This window comes from Macrobrachium nipponense, chromosome 6 (assembly GCF_015104395.2).
Source record: "Macrobrachium nipponense isolate FS-2020 chromosome 6, ASM1510439v2, whole genome shotgun sequence".
NCBI classification, from domain to species: domain Eukaryota; kingdom Metazoa; phylum Arthropoda; class Malacostraca; order Decapoda; family Palaemonidae; genus Macrobrachium; species Macrobrachium nipponense.
This window is the reverse complement of record NC_061108.1, coordinates 127328828-127346793: the sequence shown is the minus strand read 5'-3', so window position 1 is coordinate 127346793 and position 17966 is coordinate 127328828. Positions and strand designations below refer to the sequence as shown.

The 17966-nt window shown below is 46.6% G+C and overlaps 1 protein-coding gene across 3 annotated transcripts in view; it reads right to left on the bottom strand.

The window, feature by feature from the left end:
- LOC135216159 (uncharacterized) overlaps nt 1–17966 on the bottom strand; it is a 109919-nt gene that overhangs the window by 76472 nt on the left and 15481 nt on the right. For all 3 annotated transcript variants that reach the window (XM_064251272.1, XM_064251274.1, XM_064251275.1), the window contains exon 2: nt 1201–1855. In XM_064251272.1, coding sequence (XP_064107342.1) covers nt 1201–1397 — 197 coding nt within the window. In that variant the 5' untranslated portion in view covers nt 1398–1855. The remainder of the gene's footprint in view (nt 1–1200; nt 1856–17966) is intronic.

Below are 17966 nucleotides of genomic sequence, written 5' to 3'. Positions count from 1 at the left end.
AGACCTTCCATTCCTTCTCTGATAAATTCTCACATTCAATGCATCTATTCTCCCAAGTACACACAGTCTCCCTACATTTCTTACAAACGGTATGAGGGTCGACCGAAGCTTTCGGCAGTCTTACCTTACACCCCTCTTTTACACACACTCTAAACATACTTCCAGTGTCAGACATCTTAAAGAACAATCCAAAGCGAATGCCAAGCTAACGTTTCCAAGTACAATACCAAAATCCAAGATCAGTCAGCAACGAGAATGAAAATTCTAGCAGGGAACCACCAACAATGTTGCCGGTTCGGCTGGCAGAGAAAATCTGGCCCAATTGGGAACGGTTCCTAGCGCTAGCGCCACGGTAACGGGGTGGTGGTTGCCTGAACTACTAATAGGTTACTAGCGATTGCCGCGAGTTTTGAAAATTTCTGCCAGGTGGAACAGAGAATATAGCTATATATATACCTGCCAGGTAAGTGTCATACATTAAAACAGGTGTTTTCAGCACCAGCGACAGAAAAATTATGAATAGAAAATGGGAATGGTTCCTGATACCCGCCTCCCAGCGGCGGGAATGGGTACTAACCACCTGGCCGACCACTGCGTGTGTCGGAAGTTTTTAAAATTCTGTCGGACTTCAGAAAATACAGCTATATATATATCTGACAGGTAAGTTTCATGAACAAATTTGAATTTCTGTCGGGGACGACGGAGTCTTAGCTATGTATATATCTGACAGGTAAGTTGATTGTATGAAATCATGATTTTATGTATAGTACACCTATCAGTCCTCAAATTTACACCCACTATCACCAAGTGAATGTTAATGCGAGATGTAGAACACACTTTGTCACCCTCTCTCATACTATACTAAAATTAAAGTTCCCTTTGTTGGTTACATAAGAAAACTCAACAAAATTACTTGAAACCGGCAATTTGGCAGAAATGCTACTTCAACACTTCTGAAACAAAAATATTATAAGTTCTACTGAAATTGTTCCACAATCATCTAGTATTCCTATAGTATCATTAATAAAACAAATTGTGCAAATCATTGTCCTTACCTAGTGCATGTCCAAAGGAAATAGATATTGGAGAAAGATGATAAGCCATTCCTACTTTTAAAAGAAGCAACAGAACTGCTTTTTTAAAAGAATGCAGCACAAAAATCTGAAAATCTATTCATAAAATTTAGCATAAACAACGTACCTTCCATATTCCTGCAGTATGGTTTCATCGCAATCCCAACAGATGTAATGATCAGCCTTCGCAGATTCTGGAAGACTTGTCAACTCAAGATCTCGTAGAGCAACTATAACTTCCACATTATACTCGCCAGATCCAAGCTTCTTGTAGAGAGGTTTCCCTTGATCCGCCTCACCACAAACAACACACTTATCACCCATCTTTTAACTTTTTAATATTTACGTTTTCCAAAATTCAAACAAAATCGGATACAAAATAAAGGGGTAAATGCTTTCAATTTTAAAATTTTCAACTGTCATCATAAGGAATTCCACAAAATCACTGAACTCGTACTTGCAAGCAATGATAGATTCTACACAATAAAATTGAGCAGTCATTCATAATCTTCAGCTTGGAGTATAAGAAAAACATGATGGCTGGTGTACTCATAAAGCAGATACAAGCAAGCCTCCTCAATGAATTTAGCACCTTTTTAGTTGAAGAACTTGAACAGTAAGTAACAGAAGACGTCCTCCTTTCCATGTGAACATTGTTCAAATTTTTATAATCAAATACTTGTTGATATATAATCCATGTAAATTAAAACTCATATAAAATCTGAATGTCTTGTATAGTTGCAGTTCAAGATTTTAAACCATAAATGGCAACTTCTGTTAACCTGCAAAAGAAAAAGGCACACATATAAATAAGCTTTCATCATACAATCAACAATTAATAACACATTATTTAATGCAGTACTTCAGGTTTAAAAATCAAATTTTTTACGGTAAGGTATATCATAAAAGGTTTAAAATGAAAATAATTTTAAAGTAATTTTGTAGAGAAACCAGAGCCTTTTTTATACAGGAGTATTTCCTTGGTAACATGGTCATTAATGGGTGGTTATGGGCGTGTAAATGGGGGGAATACCCCTCACTATCTGTAAAGTTACCATTCACTTTTATATAGGAGACTCGATCCTTAGGTGGGAGGTCATCCAGCAACTTTCAGACGGGAGTTTAATCCACCCAAAATGATATGCTTGAAGCGTGGTTACCTGAATCAGTGGAAAGCGTTGATGGAGATCTAGAATTACTGTGCATATATTTTATATTATATATGCGAATACAGCGGGACCACTGTATATACCTTTTATATGTATAAGTGCATACGTTAAGCGTAAGCATACATACGCATTGCATATACTACTTTAAAACGAATTCACTTGTGAATAAAAGCAAAATAGCTGGACAGTACGCTTGGATATGTCCACTCTCAGGATTAACCTTAACCTTGAGATTAACCCTGGAAATTTACCATTTTGGATTAGGATTAAATACCTCCTTTGGCAAGATGGGAAACGTGTCAAGGCCGCTAATTGTATGAGCGCCTCAACCTTTCATAGCTAGAGTATAGGCTATTAAGTTAGGTTACATTAAGAATGATTACGATGCAGCCAGTAACTGGCCTTCCCCCGGCTTACATTCCATGCTTCACAATTATTTTAGCAACTGATCTTTTTTCACACTATTACTACGTACTTTTTAACTATTAATTATATTACATTTTATGCATCACCTACATTTCTGACCAGTTCAGCTACATTTCTGACAGGTTCAGCTACATTCCTTATCAGTTTTCTTCCACCATACAACCTCACAGTAATGGTGCAGAATATAGTTGTTCTGCTATGTACAATGTCTGGACATAGCACCAAAGATAAGGTTAAGTACCAATTAGGCCTATCTGGCTAAGAATGACCATAAAAGTGAATCACAGGCTCATATATTAAATTTAAAAAACCACTATTATTAATTAACTATCCTGGCTCAATTTAGACACGAGGTAAAACACCATAGGCCTGAGCTAATCCAACCTAAGCTTAGGCCTATATGTTGATGGGTTCACCCAGCTTAGGACCTCAGAAAAACACAATTGGCAGCACCCACAGTCTAAGCCTAGCTAAAAGAATAAAATCTAAGAATACCTCCACCTCAACTAGTCTTATCCTAATAAATGTGAGGCCTTGCAAAAAAATAAATAAATAAATAAATAAATAAAATAAAATTAAATAAATGTGAGGCCTCGCAAAAAAAAAAAAAAAAAAAAAAAAAAAAGAGAGAGAGAAAATTTGTCCAAAATTGCATTTTCCCTAACTATACAAACCTGAGGTCCTTTTACAATAGGAAGGTAACTAGCGGCAGCTGGACGGTCGTAAGCTTCGAACAAGGGAGTTCGGCAGTTAACTGCTTGTCCGACAGTGCGTGCACTGTGCGACTGGGAGGTGAAGAATCAGTTTTGCTTTAGGCCCAGGCAAAACACGCAGAGTGAGGGGTGGCATGAGGTGGGACTATATGTAAAAGGACCTCAGGTTTGTATAGTTAAGAAAAAGGCAATTTTGGACAAATTGTCATTTGTTCTGGTACAACAGACTGGTGTTTGCCCAACCTTGGATTGCCTCCCTGGTCGTAAGAGCGAGGGAGGTATCCTAGCCTCTGCCCAATTGATCGGGGTATGTACCGCAGGATCAATGGTCAGACCTCTGGACCCAAGTAATAAGAGAGGCAAGCGTATCTCTTAAAACTAGCAAGCAAGAACTTGTTCCTGTTGCAAGAGGCAACATAAAGTTATGGGTTTGTCTCTTGTTGGTTTCCACTCCTGCCCCCCCCCGCCCCCCCCCGGTTGGGGGAAGTGGTGGATATTCACTCCTATCCCTAATGAAAGGGATAGGATGGGGCTCGGTCGAGTAGCTTACCTGCATCTCATCCTTCCAGCAGGGTGACGACCGTATCCCTCTGCCCACAGGTAGAGGGGAGAAAAAGATGGGGAAGAGGAGCCAGTCACTCTCTCTTCACTCATCCATTTTACAGTCACACCAGGAATCGATGCTGTTCTGCCTGCTAGGGGCTGGGTTAGCTACACAAAATGTTGAGCAGCCACCACGGGTCCCAAGGAAAAAGTATCCAAGGACCTGGGGGCAATATCCCGAAGGTAGAAGGAGGTGAAGGTGGTCTGGTTGGCCCAGACCCCTGCCTTCAGTACCTGCACCACGGAGTTCTTGAGGAACGTGAAGGAAGGACCAATATCTCTGACTTCGTGGGCTCTCGGACGAAGGGTACGGATGTCGTCGCTACCATCAGCTTCGTACGCCCTCCTGATCAACTCACGCAGCCAGCAAGAAAGTGTTCCTGTAACTTCTTCTTGGTCATCCCGGTGGTAACGAAGACGTGTCAACACTCAGACCTGAGGTGTCAAGTTGCTTCAGATAGCGCCGTCGCACCCTCACAAGACAAAGCAGCATCTTCTTCGCATCGAAGGTGGTGAAGTCCATTAGGGAAGGGATTGTGAAGAACTCGAACCGATCGGCAGGGACCGAAGGACTCCGAGTCTTTGCTACGAAGTTCGGTATGAAAATCGAGCGTCACAGATCCCCATCCCCTGGATGCTTGACTTCGCAGGAAAAGCCATGCAGTTCCCTCTCTGTGATGTCCAGTACCCATACTGGTCTATCCGTCTGCAGCGAAGTGTCTCGCATTCTCATATCCCATTATAGCGAAGTCTCTGGCGGTCTCGTTTCCCCCTGCGGCGAAGTCTCTCCATCTTCATAGTGGATAGGACACCGACTCCCCATGGTGGGTGTCGATGGTATGGGTACTGGGACAAGCTAGTAGGACGAAGTAATGATTGATCTGGAACAACCGAGCTAAGTCCACATTGTAGCTCATAACTGACTCGGGCGCTCTGACAGCTGCCAACTGACTACGTTCGGTAGTGTGAGGCAAGTTGTCCAAGCATCCGAGCAAGTCATGTGACCTTCGCCTTTAAAGGGTTATGCCGAGAGACCATACAAATCGTCTATTTGTTTGCCACCGATGCCGGACGGCGAGGTGATGATTCTCTTAAGGCATGTGCCCAACAGGCGAAAGTCAATTGCCTTCTAGAGACCGAGGTCCCTGATGGCAAGACAGAATTTTCATAGTAATTGACTCTCAGCTAAGGAGAAACAACACTATGTGTCGTTGAAGACAAAGGTGGAAGGTGAATGCCACCTACGTCTTCACAGCTGAATCGAGAGAAGAATTCTCAAGATTCTGAACCTGTGCTTACAAAGGACTGAAAACGCTAAACCACTATTTCATTGCTGTTCGGTTCAGAGTTGTAGTTGCAATGAAAGCGGGGCGCTTTTCAGTAATGAAAACACAGGGAAGTACTGCCTGAAGAACTGCTTCTCATGGGCTGATCATCTTCTTCTTCAGGTTATCCAGGGAGGACAATACTTGTAAGTAGAGCTGGCAGGGCGGGAAGCAGGCAATGTCTTCCGTTATACATCTGTAATTTGGGGTGAACAATGAACAATTGCACACCTACAAATACGAGATATTTTTAGAAGACAAACTCAGATGTCTGAAGAAATCATTCCGCATTATTGCAGGGGTGCGATGCAGCGGGAGACTAGGCTACAGACTTCTGTTACCGTGCGGTAAACAGAAAGATGATAGAGTTCATGAGATATCTCTGTTTGAAAATTCTTGCAATGCTCCAAGGCGATGCAGGAGATGGTCATTCATGTATGCGAGAATCCCCGTCAATCAGAGACCTAAGTCTGTGATTGATTGTCGGGCAGAGATACGGTTCGGTAGTCAATCATTGTAGGGGAGAGAGACAAACTGACCGTGCATCTCGGAGAGCCAGCTGGTACTGGGCTGGGTCGGCAGTCAAATACACAGTTAGCTCTCGCTCACTCGTCATCCTGAGTTGCCAGATAATCCATTCCACTAAGGAATGCGTTCAGCTAGAACCATCGAGCGTAAAAAAAATACGCTTGAGCAATTGTATTCAAACGAAATGGATTTCGGTAAATACAAAAGCTGAGGTGTTGTCGTCGTAACAATACCATAAGTATCTCAAAATCGAAACTGGTAACTCCTGGGAGGTTGCAGGCAGTCCCGAGTTGCAGTTTAATTAAGAAACTATTCGTTTCGGTCAGAATCCGTAGAGTTAACAACGGTATGTGCCTACACCCCGGACAATTCAACTGATTAACAGAATCATGTCGCGAGGGTAATATACATAGTATAATTGTAGGTTCCTGTACAAAGACCTCCATCCTAAATTCTTTTCCATTCGAGGAATGAGAATAAAGGATTGGAAGCCGACACCCTTCATTCTCTAATCAAGAGAGTGAAAGAGAAGTCTTCCCCGAAGGAAAGTTTCAATGGTGAAAAGAATACCGAAGACGATAGTTCAAGCCAAACTGGATGTTCCCGTCCGTTCTCTCTATCCCAGGGTTGGTCGCCTACTGTGAGATATTCTTCCTTCAGCAGCCGTGCTAGAAATTATAGGAATTAGAGCATTCAGCGAGATTCCCGATTATCGTAGTAACAATTATCGGGGATTCTCGTCTAGCCCACTCTGGACCGTGGTTTCGCCCAAGTGTCTGCAGATTGTAAAAAACCTGAACACTCTGAGTGCTAGAAATTCCGCAGAATTCTAAGCACTCGGCGAAACCCCCACCGAATTCGTTAGACAATCATCGGTTGGTGGTCCTCCTGATTCCTGCAGAAATCGAGGATGGGGCAGGATCCTTCCTCAACGACGGGGACTTACGTCCGGTAGGACCCGAGGGTCCCCCCCAGGAACGCTGTCCCCAACGTGGAATCCTACAGAGAAAACTCTGCAGGATCCCTCCCCTGTCCCTCATAGCCGTAAGGAGAGAGGGAATGGGGGAGGAATTGGATACTCGCTCGCCTTCCCAGTGGAACTAGCAGTTGGAGAAGCAAGTAGGAGCAGACATCCCCTTGCGGCGATGGCCTCTCAGAGTCTGGGAAAAAGTTTTCCAGAGGAGAGTTACAAACTCGTACTGTAGGTTAAGCATCTGCCGCCACCGTGAACGTTGTCTGGGTGGGGTTGATCGAGCGCCTGATAGGAGAGAGCCGATACCGTCCTCCGACGCATCCCGGTCCCCGTCGAGGCTGAAACCTCTCAAGAGGACCGAAGGGGGAGCGCGCCCTGTTCTCTTGAATGCGTGGTCCAGACAGACCGTCACATGAACAGCGGTGATGGTCCCTCCAAGTCTGGGAAGCGTCATTCGTCCTTGCCAGCACCCCCACCCTCACGGTCACTCCTGGTTGCCTCGTTCCTCCCGGTGTAGCCTAAGGAGGTTGAAGGGACAGGTGAGGGAGACCTGATGCTCCTACCCTTCCTACTAGCATGCTAGTAGGCTGGGAGGACTGCAAGCGATCGCCAACCGACGGTGGCGATCGAGCTGCAGGTCTGGCCCAGCGGCTTCTTAGAGAAAAGCTGGACCAAGGAACGGAGCGTCGGTCTTATGTCGAGTTGCTGGTCTGGACCAGCAGCTGGCGATCACTCCCAGAGGTCATTGTGCTGACGAATCAGCACAATGACATCAGCAAAATTCCTCTGGATCTCAGGAATGCCCACATCTTGAGTAGGAGGACCATCAAGCCCCTCCAGCAAGAGCGATTCCTGAGACCCTCCTTCTTTAGAGGGAGGAACAGCGGCAGACCCCTCCTGGTCTCCTCCTGCCACTTGCGCATACGACCTGGTCAATCCGAAGACCATGCCTGGCACGTAGGACGTCGTGGCGGGGTCGTGGGGGGGCGCACCCCTTCACGATCACTCCTTGTTATCTCGCCCTTCCTGGTGTAACCCGAGTAAGTTGGAGGAACAGGAGAGGAAGACCTGACGCTCCCCCCCTCGCTCACCGGCAGAACCAGTGTGCTTGGGGGGCTGCAGGCGATCGTCAACGGTGGCGATCGAGCTGCAGGCCTGGTCATGCCACTCCCCTGGGGTGAGCGGCTGGACCGAGAACAGCGGCCCCGGTCCCGTGCGTCAGGGGAGCTGCTGCTGGTCCCCCTATCCATCCGGTCACAGTGGGAGTGGCGGTCAGGGGACCTGCAGAGACCACAGTCGCCATGGGACCGGAGCCCGTTCTCACGGCGCGTCGAACCGCTGGTCCTGCGATCGAGGGGACCTCTTACCAGCCTCCGCCCGTGGTCGGTCTAGGACCGTCACAGCAACCCAGGTAACCAGCTGGTCGCTACGAGAGCGATCGCTGGTCAAGCGAGAGTCACCTGAGCGGCTCTCGCCAGCCTTCCGCTCCGTGCCTTGATCCTGGAGCCGAGCGAGCTCTGGCGTCTGGGTCTTGGCTGCACGGCCACCCGTGGGTGACCGTACACTCGGTACCTCTCACGGACGAGAGGCTGAGCCGGAACCTGGTGTAGTGGCAGAGCCTCTAGCACCAGGCGAGGAAGTACCGGTGTTAGCCGGTACCCCTCTGGTCCCCGTCTTCTTCTTCCTTGCGGAAGGAGAGATGGAGCAGGAGGACCAGCGGAAAAAAACCCCGTCCCACCGGAGTGGGACGGGCCCTAAGAAGTTCCCAAGGGAGCCTTCTTAGGAGGGGAGGAGGCAGCCTTCTTCCTCGGCTTGGAAGCCTTGGGAGTCGAAGGGGAAGAGGCGGCAGCAGGCGACGAAGAAGACGACGACGACACCTTCCCCTTCTTCTTCTTCTTCGTCAGCTACCTCAGGACAGACGTCAAGTCCTCCATCCAGGATGGAGCTGGGGCTGCTGTTGCCGAAGCAACAGGGCCCGGCTGCACCTGTCCGGAAGGACCAGCGTCTGGGGCAGCAACACCGTGGGCTGGAATGACGTCAGCAGGTGCGGGAACAGCAGGAGCAGGAGCAGCAGCAGGTACTCCAGGAGACGGGGCAGCAGCCAGCGACATCCTGGGTGCCGGCAGCAGGTCCAGGGGCAAGCTCTTCGGGCAATGGAAGACCGGGGCTGGCAGCACGAAGAACCCGTAGGGGGAGGCACACCCCTCCTCGGCACGGCAGCAATCGGGCCCTGCACGGCAGCCGTAGGCGTTACCGACATCACGAGGGGTGTAAACCAGGTGAGGAGGGGCGGCGTACCCTGGAGTCGAGATCGTGGTGGTAGTGGTGGTCACCGCTCCATGGGTGACCGGCACAGCACCCGCCAGAGGCTGGAGCAGCCCCCTGGACGCTCGGCGTGCCCTGGAGCCCCAGTGACACCCACACCTGGCCGAGGTCGTCGCCCGCAGCAGAAGCACCTGAGGAAGCAATATTCGGATAATTAGGATGGGTTCCCCTCGTGCAGGGGGGGGGGGGGGGGGGGGGGGGGGGGCAAATCCCACCCCGAGCGAAGAGAATACCCCCAATACAACTGCACATCGGGGTACCTCACGCCCTCCTCTACGCTCGATGGATCGGGAGAAGAGAAGGACCGAGAAACCACCCCCCCCCCAGGGGAAGGTACCATACGCGGGAGCTGAGCCGGGGGCAGGAAAGAAGACGAAGTGTCCGTAACCAAGGGAGTCGCTGGAGAGCTTTCCGACGACTCCTTGGCAGGTCTACGCTTCTTCCTACCCTCGTACAGCACCCACTGCACCTCCGACCAATTACAACAAAAATTATATGGCTCGGCCCGAGAGCATTCACGCCCCCGGCACCGAGCGCAAAGGACATGAGGATCAATTTCGGGGAAAGAACGAAAGACCCCGCACTTACGGCTTATGGGGGGGGGGGGGGGGGGGATAGCTCCATTGCCCGAGGATCCATAATATGATATTGTTATGATACAATAAAGTTTGTTCATACTTACCTGGCAGATATATATATAAGCTTGTATTTTTTCTGAAGTCCGACAGAATTTTAAAACTTCCGACACACGCAGTGGTCGGCCAGGTGGTTAGTACCCATTCCGCCGCTGGGAGGCGGGTATCAGGAACCATTCCCTTTTTCATTTTCTATTCATAATTTTTATTTCCACTGTCCCTGAGGGGAGGTGGGTGGGTACTTGATTATATATATCTGCCAGGTAAGTATGAACAAACTTTATTGTATCATAACAATATCACTTTGTTCATGAAACTTACCTGTCAGATATATATATAGCTGAATCCCACCTTTGGAGGTGGGAAGGGACAGAATAGAAGGATTTTGGGAAACAAATGCATGCAGATGATTTACATCTTGGTTCCACCTGTTAGCATAGCTGCTTCGTGGTTACTGCCACGTAAGTCTGCTTGTGCTACTAGAGTTTGCCAGCGAGGTAGAGGACCTATATAGCTGGTGCACTCCAGATGATCTGTCAACAGGGGCGAGACCACGACGTGACTAGACCATATTGACCATACCATGAGGGCTAAGAAGTAAAATAAATATAGTATATATAAAATAAAATATATATCACCACCTGACCAACCTAGCCAAAGTTAAGGGTGTTTAACTAAGGCTTAAGAGTTAAGAAGTCGCGTTGTCGGCGACCTCAACAACTAAATTAAGAGCTCTTCCTAACCATTTTCTACAGGATAGGATGAGTGGTACTTCTTGCCCCCAAGATTGTGTCTGCAGACACGTATGGCCCTAGCGAGCAGCAGATCTCATATGCCATCTTCACATCTCGAGGGGAGTGTGAAGTGAACACAGAGTGCTTCGCTAAAAACATGGTACTCAGGATGTTGCTGAGTGCCATGCTCTGTTGAAATGCTTCCGAGGCCGCGCCCTCACCTCGTGAGCATTCAGATAAAAAGATTTCAAATCTTTGTGCAAACACAATGAAGAGCATTTTTTGAAAGAACTCCTTAACACTAAAGCCAGGCTGTTCTTCGATATGGGCAAGTCTGGTCTTTTTCGGAACACTGCAGATTGCCCGAATGACTTCGACTTTCTTGAGTTTTATGTAGATAAAACTTGAGAGACCCGACAGGGCACAGGACTCTCTCTGGCTCCTGCCCACTAACTTGTGCCATCCTTGCTTCCAAGCTCCTGGCCCAAGGACAAAACGGGTTACCATTCTTAGGCCACAACGGAAGGGTTAGAGAGCACACCGCCTTGTGTTCTCTAAAGCCAAAACTTGTGACGATGGCTTAAAATCTCACTAACCCTCTTTTGTCGTATCTAGGGTGGTTAGAAGAAGGCCTTCCTGATCACATGCAAGAAGTTAACAGGTAGGAGAGGTTCGAATGCTTTGACATCAAGAACTTCAGACTACGTCTAAGTTCCATATTGAAAGCTTCGATCTGGACATGCACAGTCAGTCCGTCTGTACTAAAGTCAGGTGACCGACCAGTTGACCAGTCAGACGAATCAAGGACAGCAAGGCTGTACCTGAAGACCATAAGGCACTATTCTTCGCTGAAGGATGAGTGTCTGGACTGCCTGGGCGATTCAACTAAGCAAACCTTGGGGGGTGTATCAACGCAACCCAACGTCGTCAGCGAATCAACTCCTGATCGAGCTTCTGGTGCCAGGAGAAAGGAGCGAGGAGCAAAAGGCGATTCAGTCCCGAAGGAAGAATGCCTGACAGTCCAACCTGGTCTCATGATTACACGATCATCGGGGGTGTATAAACGCAACCGACTTCGTCAACAAGAAACTCAGGGCTACTATATGTCGCCTGATCTCGCACGAGTGTTCTGACTCCGAGAAAACAGGTGAGACAAAAAGTAGATGATGAGCGAGGTTCGAGATTCCACAGAACTCAAAGATCGTGAAGGGCTTGTTGTTTGACAGACGCAAATCTCTGAGCCCAAAGGCCGTCAACAACATATTTGCGTATTCTTTAATAGTTGTGACTGCCGCAGCTTATCCCATTCTTCAGACGGAAATGGAAGACGGTAATCTTATTCCTGTCAACATCTGATAGCCCTGAACGTAGTCAGACTCAGAGCGGAGATGTATATAGGTAGTTATAGGTACCTTTCGAGTTAGAGTAGACCGACTCTCTCGGAAAAGGTCCTTGGAAAGTGAACTAGGAAGTATGTGACCTCTGTGAATCCAGGATCCTGAAGGCCAACACTGGGCGATGAGCGTCATTGTCGCTCCCTGTGACGTTCTTAAATCCTCTTATTACATTTCCTAAGAGATTGAAAAAAGGGGAAAGAGACTAAATATCCATCCCCGTTCAATATCATAGGATGGCGTTTAATGGTACCGATCCCGGATCGAGAATAAGGGAGCAAAAAAGAAGAAGCCTCTTCGTCCTCAACATATCGAAGAGAAGAATGAAAGGGCGTCCCTAAAGTCTCCACAACTCTCAAACTTACTTCTAAAGAAAGATTCCACTCGAAGTCAATAGTTGCTGCCGTCGATCTAGACGATTCGTACGGACTTTTGCAATCCTGTAACGAAACCTCTAGAGGATCGTTACATTCTAACGCCTGTTGTTATAATAGGCTTTCTCGTAAAACTCGAACAGGGACCGAGAAGATACTTCTTAAGATATGAGAGAGCTGTGGAATATCAGAGTTGATCTGGACCACTGGTTCCCAAAACTCGTTACGAGGATGGAGGGACTACCGAATCGCTTTTACTTCTTTCAGATTAAGATCCAAGACATCTGAAACCCTATCAAGATGTCCGGCACCTTCTTTCTATCACCCTAGGTGATAAAAAGCACTGAGAGATGTTCAGAATCATTCCTAGATCTTGAATAATATTTCAGTTTCCCGGTAGGATAAAACTGTGGTCTGAATTGCAGTCTATTCGGGGGGAAACAAACTTCTTCAGAAGGAAATGGTCCCCAGCAAGCTCATCCATTCCCTCCCCGAGTATGCTTACTTCCCTAATAAGGCTGCGCTTTGCCTAAGCAGGAGAGCATATAAAAGTGCAATGTTGCGGTAGACTCGTAGTTCTATACCGTGCGGTAACGAGCACCGAAAGGATTAAGAGATAACTCTGTGAACATAGTAAGGCAAAACGAATGCAACGTTTATTCATTCACGTAAGAAATCCCCTCAATCTTAGGCTAAAGTCCGTGATTGTAGGGCAGAGATACAGTTAGTCAGTCAATCCGCAGGAGAGACGTAACCGCCAGCACAGAGATACGGTTAGTCAGTTCAATCCCGCAGGAGAGAGAGACAGTAACCTACCGCGCATGACAGCGCCCTCCCTGATCTGTTACTGGCTCGGTTGGACTGGAGGAACAGACACAGCGTGACAGCAGCAGCCAGCAGCTTACGAACGTCGTCTCTTAACTTTATGTCTGGGTTGCCAGCTACCCTATTCTACGAAGAAATAGGTCAGTTATTTTTTTGAGCAGAAAGACTCTCAAGCTGGTGATATTTAAGCGAAACAGAAAACGCTAATATATAGATGCGTTTGTGTCGTCAGAACACTACCATACAACGGTAAAAGATAACTCGGAAACTCCTGGAAGGCTGCAGGGAGTAACGATTAAATGTCCTTAAAATAGACAATAGACCTCTCGGTTGCCATCCGAAGAGGTAACTACAGCAAGCGTATATGACTTGAACCAACCAGAAGTAAAATAACGCAAGGCAAAATATGAAATTATATCACAATAAAGTTTGTTCATACTTACCTGGCAGACATATAGATAGCTGAATTCGGAAATAACAGCTACATACATATCTGACAGGCAAGTTTCATGAACAAACTTAAGAGAATCGAAGCAGTCAGCTCAAGCTTCTTATGTTCTACTGGACATAAGCGTTCATTGACGTAGTCCTCAAGTCTATTTCTTGTACGAGTCTGCGAATGACGAATGAGAGCTCTCCGAATCTTGTCAATAAGAGCTTATTCGCTTACGCAATATCAAGTTAATGAGATGTTTGTCAATGAGAACTAACCATTTACGGGACAAAGAGATATTTTGTCAATGAGGGGATACCCACTTACTTGACAAAACGAAAGTATATTGTCAATGGGGGAAAGTCACTGAATTGACAAAACGTAATCCAGGGAGTCAAGCATTTAATTTTTTTTCGATTCCGTCTCAAACGAGGAAGGGGCAAGAATCCTGTTAAGAGACTGGGCTTACGGCAGGTAGAACGACGATGTTCAATTCGGCGTGTAGTCCCGACTAGAAAACTAACAAAATCTATCATCTGAAAAACCTTTCAGATGGGCTAAAAAGCTTGCAAAATTATCCTGGGAAGAGGAAGAAACTCTCCAACCAGCTTCCTCTCCCGTATCACAACTAATGCCTGCTAAAAGCTTAAAATTTATTGGCAGTATGGCAAAGGAAAGTCCTGTCTTGCGCTTTTCCTGAAGAGCGTCCTTTTGATGAGTGGCTTTGCAAGAATCCCACTGAACGTTGCCGAGAGTCCTGACGTGCAGGACATCGAGCCTTACATAACCCGTAACTGCCTTATCGCAAAGTCTTGACTGCGGTAGTGGCAACTAAATTTTATTGGCAGAATGGCAAAGGTTGCGGTAGAGCAAACGAGATCTTCCCTTGAGCTTTCCTTAACTCCATCCACCTATGCGAAAAGCAATATTAATTGACAGAGACCTCTTGAATTCACGAAACCCGATGTCTTGCTGGGTTTTCGAAGAAGAAGTTGTCTGTTCACTTTAAACTTCCTCCGAAGCACTGCCTACTTCACATTCTTTGCAGGTGAGGTAGAAGGTATCACCGGAGGTAGAGATAAACATCTTAGGCCCATATCTGAAACAAGAGCTTGAAGAGTTCAACAGAAACGTTCAGCCAGGCGACACACCTGGCGTGCGCTGGTGCACGCTCGCGTCCACTGGAGCGCGCTCGGCGTCCCACTGGGCGCGCTTGGCGTCCACTGGCGCAGCTCCACTGGCGCGCATTGGCGTCCACTGGCGCGCACTTGGCTGCACCCGCGCGCGCCTGGAGTCCATCCCGAGCGTCCCTGGGCGTCCGCTCTCAAAAGCTTCCTGCTACTATGACTTCTCTTACGTATTCTCGGTGGAAAGACGGACACGAGTTCAGGCGACGTTCGCCCTTCTTACTTCTCACTGAAACGCATAACGAGAGAGAGAGAGAGGACGTGAAGCGTCCTCTTCTATAAAGCTTCTATTTAGAGGGCGCGAGTCCTTCCGAAAGCTCCAACCCCTGCATGGGGAGGACGCTTCGGAGGACGAGAAGCAATCTTTCAGGATTCGTGCACGCGCATGCACTTTGGCAGTCTGGGGGATTGGTTTCATCAGAAAACTGCCGAAGGCACGCCAGATCGGTGGGGGTTCCTTGTAACCCTCTAGGCTTTCGACATTGCTCCCTCCCCGGGTCCTGGGAGTCAAGCAGAGGTCCCGGCCCCTAGAGGCGAAACGAGGCCGATCTGACGCACCCTCCACTACACAAGGGGTATCACTGCACTTCTGCACTTCACTTTTCTCTCTAAAGCAAGCACTTTCAATTCTAATACGAATCGAAAGAGTATCAGAGAAAGGGCAATTCCCTCTACAGACACTGCTTAGGGCCCGAAGGCAAAACACTGCAGGGTTAGGAGTACAATTACAGAAGTAGCACTTCCCAGCAATGAAGGAGAGAGCGAGCACCTCTCGTAGACATATTCATAGCCCGTAGGCCATACTACAGGGTTAGGCAAAATAAAGTCTACAGGAAGGTTAGCAGGTTCACTACCCTGACTTTTGTTACTGATTAATTGCGTACATACGAATCATACGTCTTCCTTACGGAATTAGACATGTTTACTGATTAATTGCGTACATACGAATCATACGTCTTCCTTACGGAATAGACAAAGTCTCACACTCCTTACATGACAAATCTCAACAAAGAAGCAAGACCCATACCCCTCGTACATACCAAGTGCGGATCTACCGAAGCTTTCGGTAGCCACACCCTATCTTTGCAGACAACCCCGTCTGAAACTAGCCTAACTAGATTCAGATATTTTATGCAAAAATGAATCAAATTCAAATCAATTTAAGATAGCGTATGCCTAGCCACAAATCCAAGTAAATAAATCAAAAGACAATTAGGATACTTAGGGCAATGAAGTTTCCAAAATCCTAAGACGGAGGTACTGAAAACAGGTGTTTTCAGCACCAGCGACAGAAAAATTATGAATAGAAAATGGGAATGGTTCCTGATACCCGCCTCCCAGCGGCGGGAATGGGTACTAACCACCTGGCCGACCACTGCGTGTGTCGGAAGTTTTTAAAATTCTGTCGGACTTCAGAAAATACAGCTATATATATATCTGACAGGTAAGTTTCATGAACAAACAATGTTATAATAATAGAATAAAGAAAGTCACTACGTTACAATACACTTTCACAACACTGACAAACCAACTTGAAGAAACCAAAACACAACCAAAGCATACAACGATGAAGCGGGCAGAGAGCGATGTCGAACACATCCTCCACCAACAGGGCCGAAAGCAAAATTGGTTCTTCACCTCCCAGTCACGCGGCGCGCACACTGTCGGACAAGCAGTTAACTACCAAAATCCCTCGTTCGAAGCTTACGACCGCTCCAGCTGCCGCTAGTTACCTTCCTATTGTAAAGGACCGATGGTTTGTATTACGTATCAGAACAATAAACATTTTGAAATAACAAAGTAAAGTTGAACTAAATAATGAGTAGAGTAAACAATTAAGAATAAAATTTTGCAGCGTCGTCGTCTGCTGCACGTAACTGTGTTTGTGGAGTGAGCGCTTAGGAACCAGGAACAGCAACGTGGTTCAAGTGCAATGTGGAGTGAATTAAGACCAAAATATAAACAATAAGTGAATTAAAACCAAAATATAAATAATAACAATCATATACCTAAGCACTGTGGAGTTTCAGTTGTGATGGCAGTAAGGATAAAACCACCGATTACAAGGTAAAAATGAATTCAGTTCAAACCACGACCCCGGGAATAACAAGTTTCATACTTTTACTAATATAGGCAATAAAATGTTGTTTTATTGTGCTGATTACAACTGCAATCTTGAGTAAGATCAATAAACGTTACATATATACGCTAACATTGTTCAAATGAGTGCTGGGAAGGCTGGGAAAGATGGTGTCCATCACTGACCAGACCCTTCCATCCACACGGTAGCCGCCACATTGGATTTCAAAACTGCCTTGAAAACATATTTTACAAAGAGCGTCACATGCTTATTTTAGTTCGTATGGGGCTTTCATATATCACATTATGTTGACGAAACTTCAATCTTTTGAATGGTATGCTTGGAGTTGTAATTGTATTCTTGTTTCACCAATTAAATATCGAGTGAATAAGACCTGGCCAGCGTGATGATGGTGGATCGTCCGTGATTGTTTACCCTATAGGGGGAAACACCAGCGACTACCAACCCTTATCACGCTGGACAGGTTATATTCATTCGGTATTTAAATGGTGAAACAAGAATACAATTACAACTCCAAGCATACCATTCAAAAGATTGAAGTTTCGTCAACATAATGTGATATATGAAAGCCCCATACGAACTAAAATAAGCATGTGACGCTCTTCATAAAATGACAATTTGTCGGAAAATTGCATTTTCCCCTAACTATACAAACCTGAGGTCCTTTAACAATAGGAAGGTAACTAGCGGCAGCTGGGACGGTCGTAAGCTTCGAACAAGGGGAGAACGGTAGTTAACTGCTTGTCCGGTCCGTGCGCGCGTGGCGAATCACTTTTGCTTAGGCCCATGCAAAAAGTTGCAGAGTGAGGGGTGGTATGAGGTGGGACTATATGTAAAGGACCTCAGGTTTGTATAGTTAGGAAAAATGCAATTTTCGACAAATTGTCATTTGTTCCGATACGTAATACAAACCCTCGGTCCTTTAACAATAGGAAGACTTACTTCTTGGTGGTGGTGGAATCTGAGTCTTTTGTTTGTGAACAGACTGGTGTTCGTCAACCTTGGAATGCCTCCATGGTCGGTCGTAAGAGCAAAGGGAGGGATCCAAACCTCTGTCCGATTGATCGGGGTGTGCACCGCAGGATCAATGGTCAGACCTCTGAGCCAAAGTACTAAGAGGAGAGGCAAGCGTATCTCTTCGTACCAGC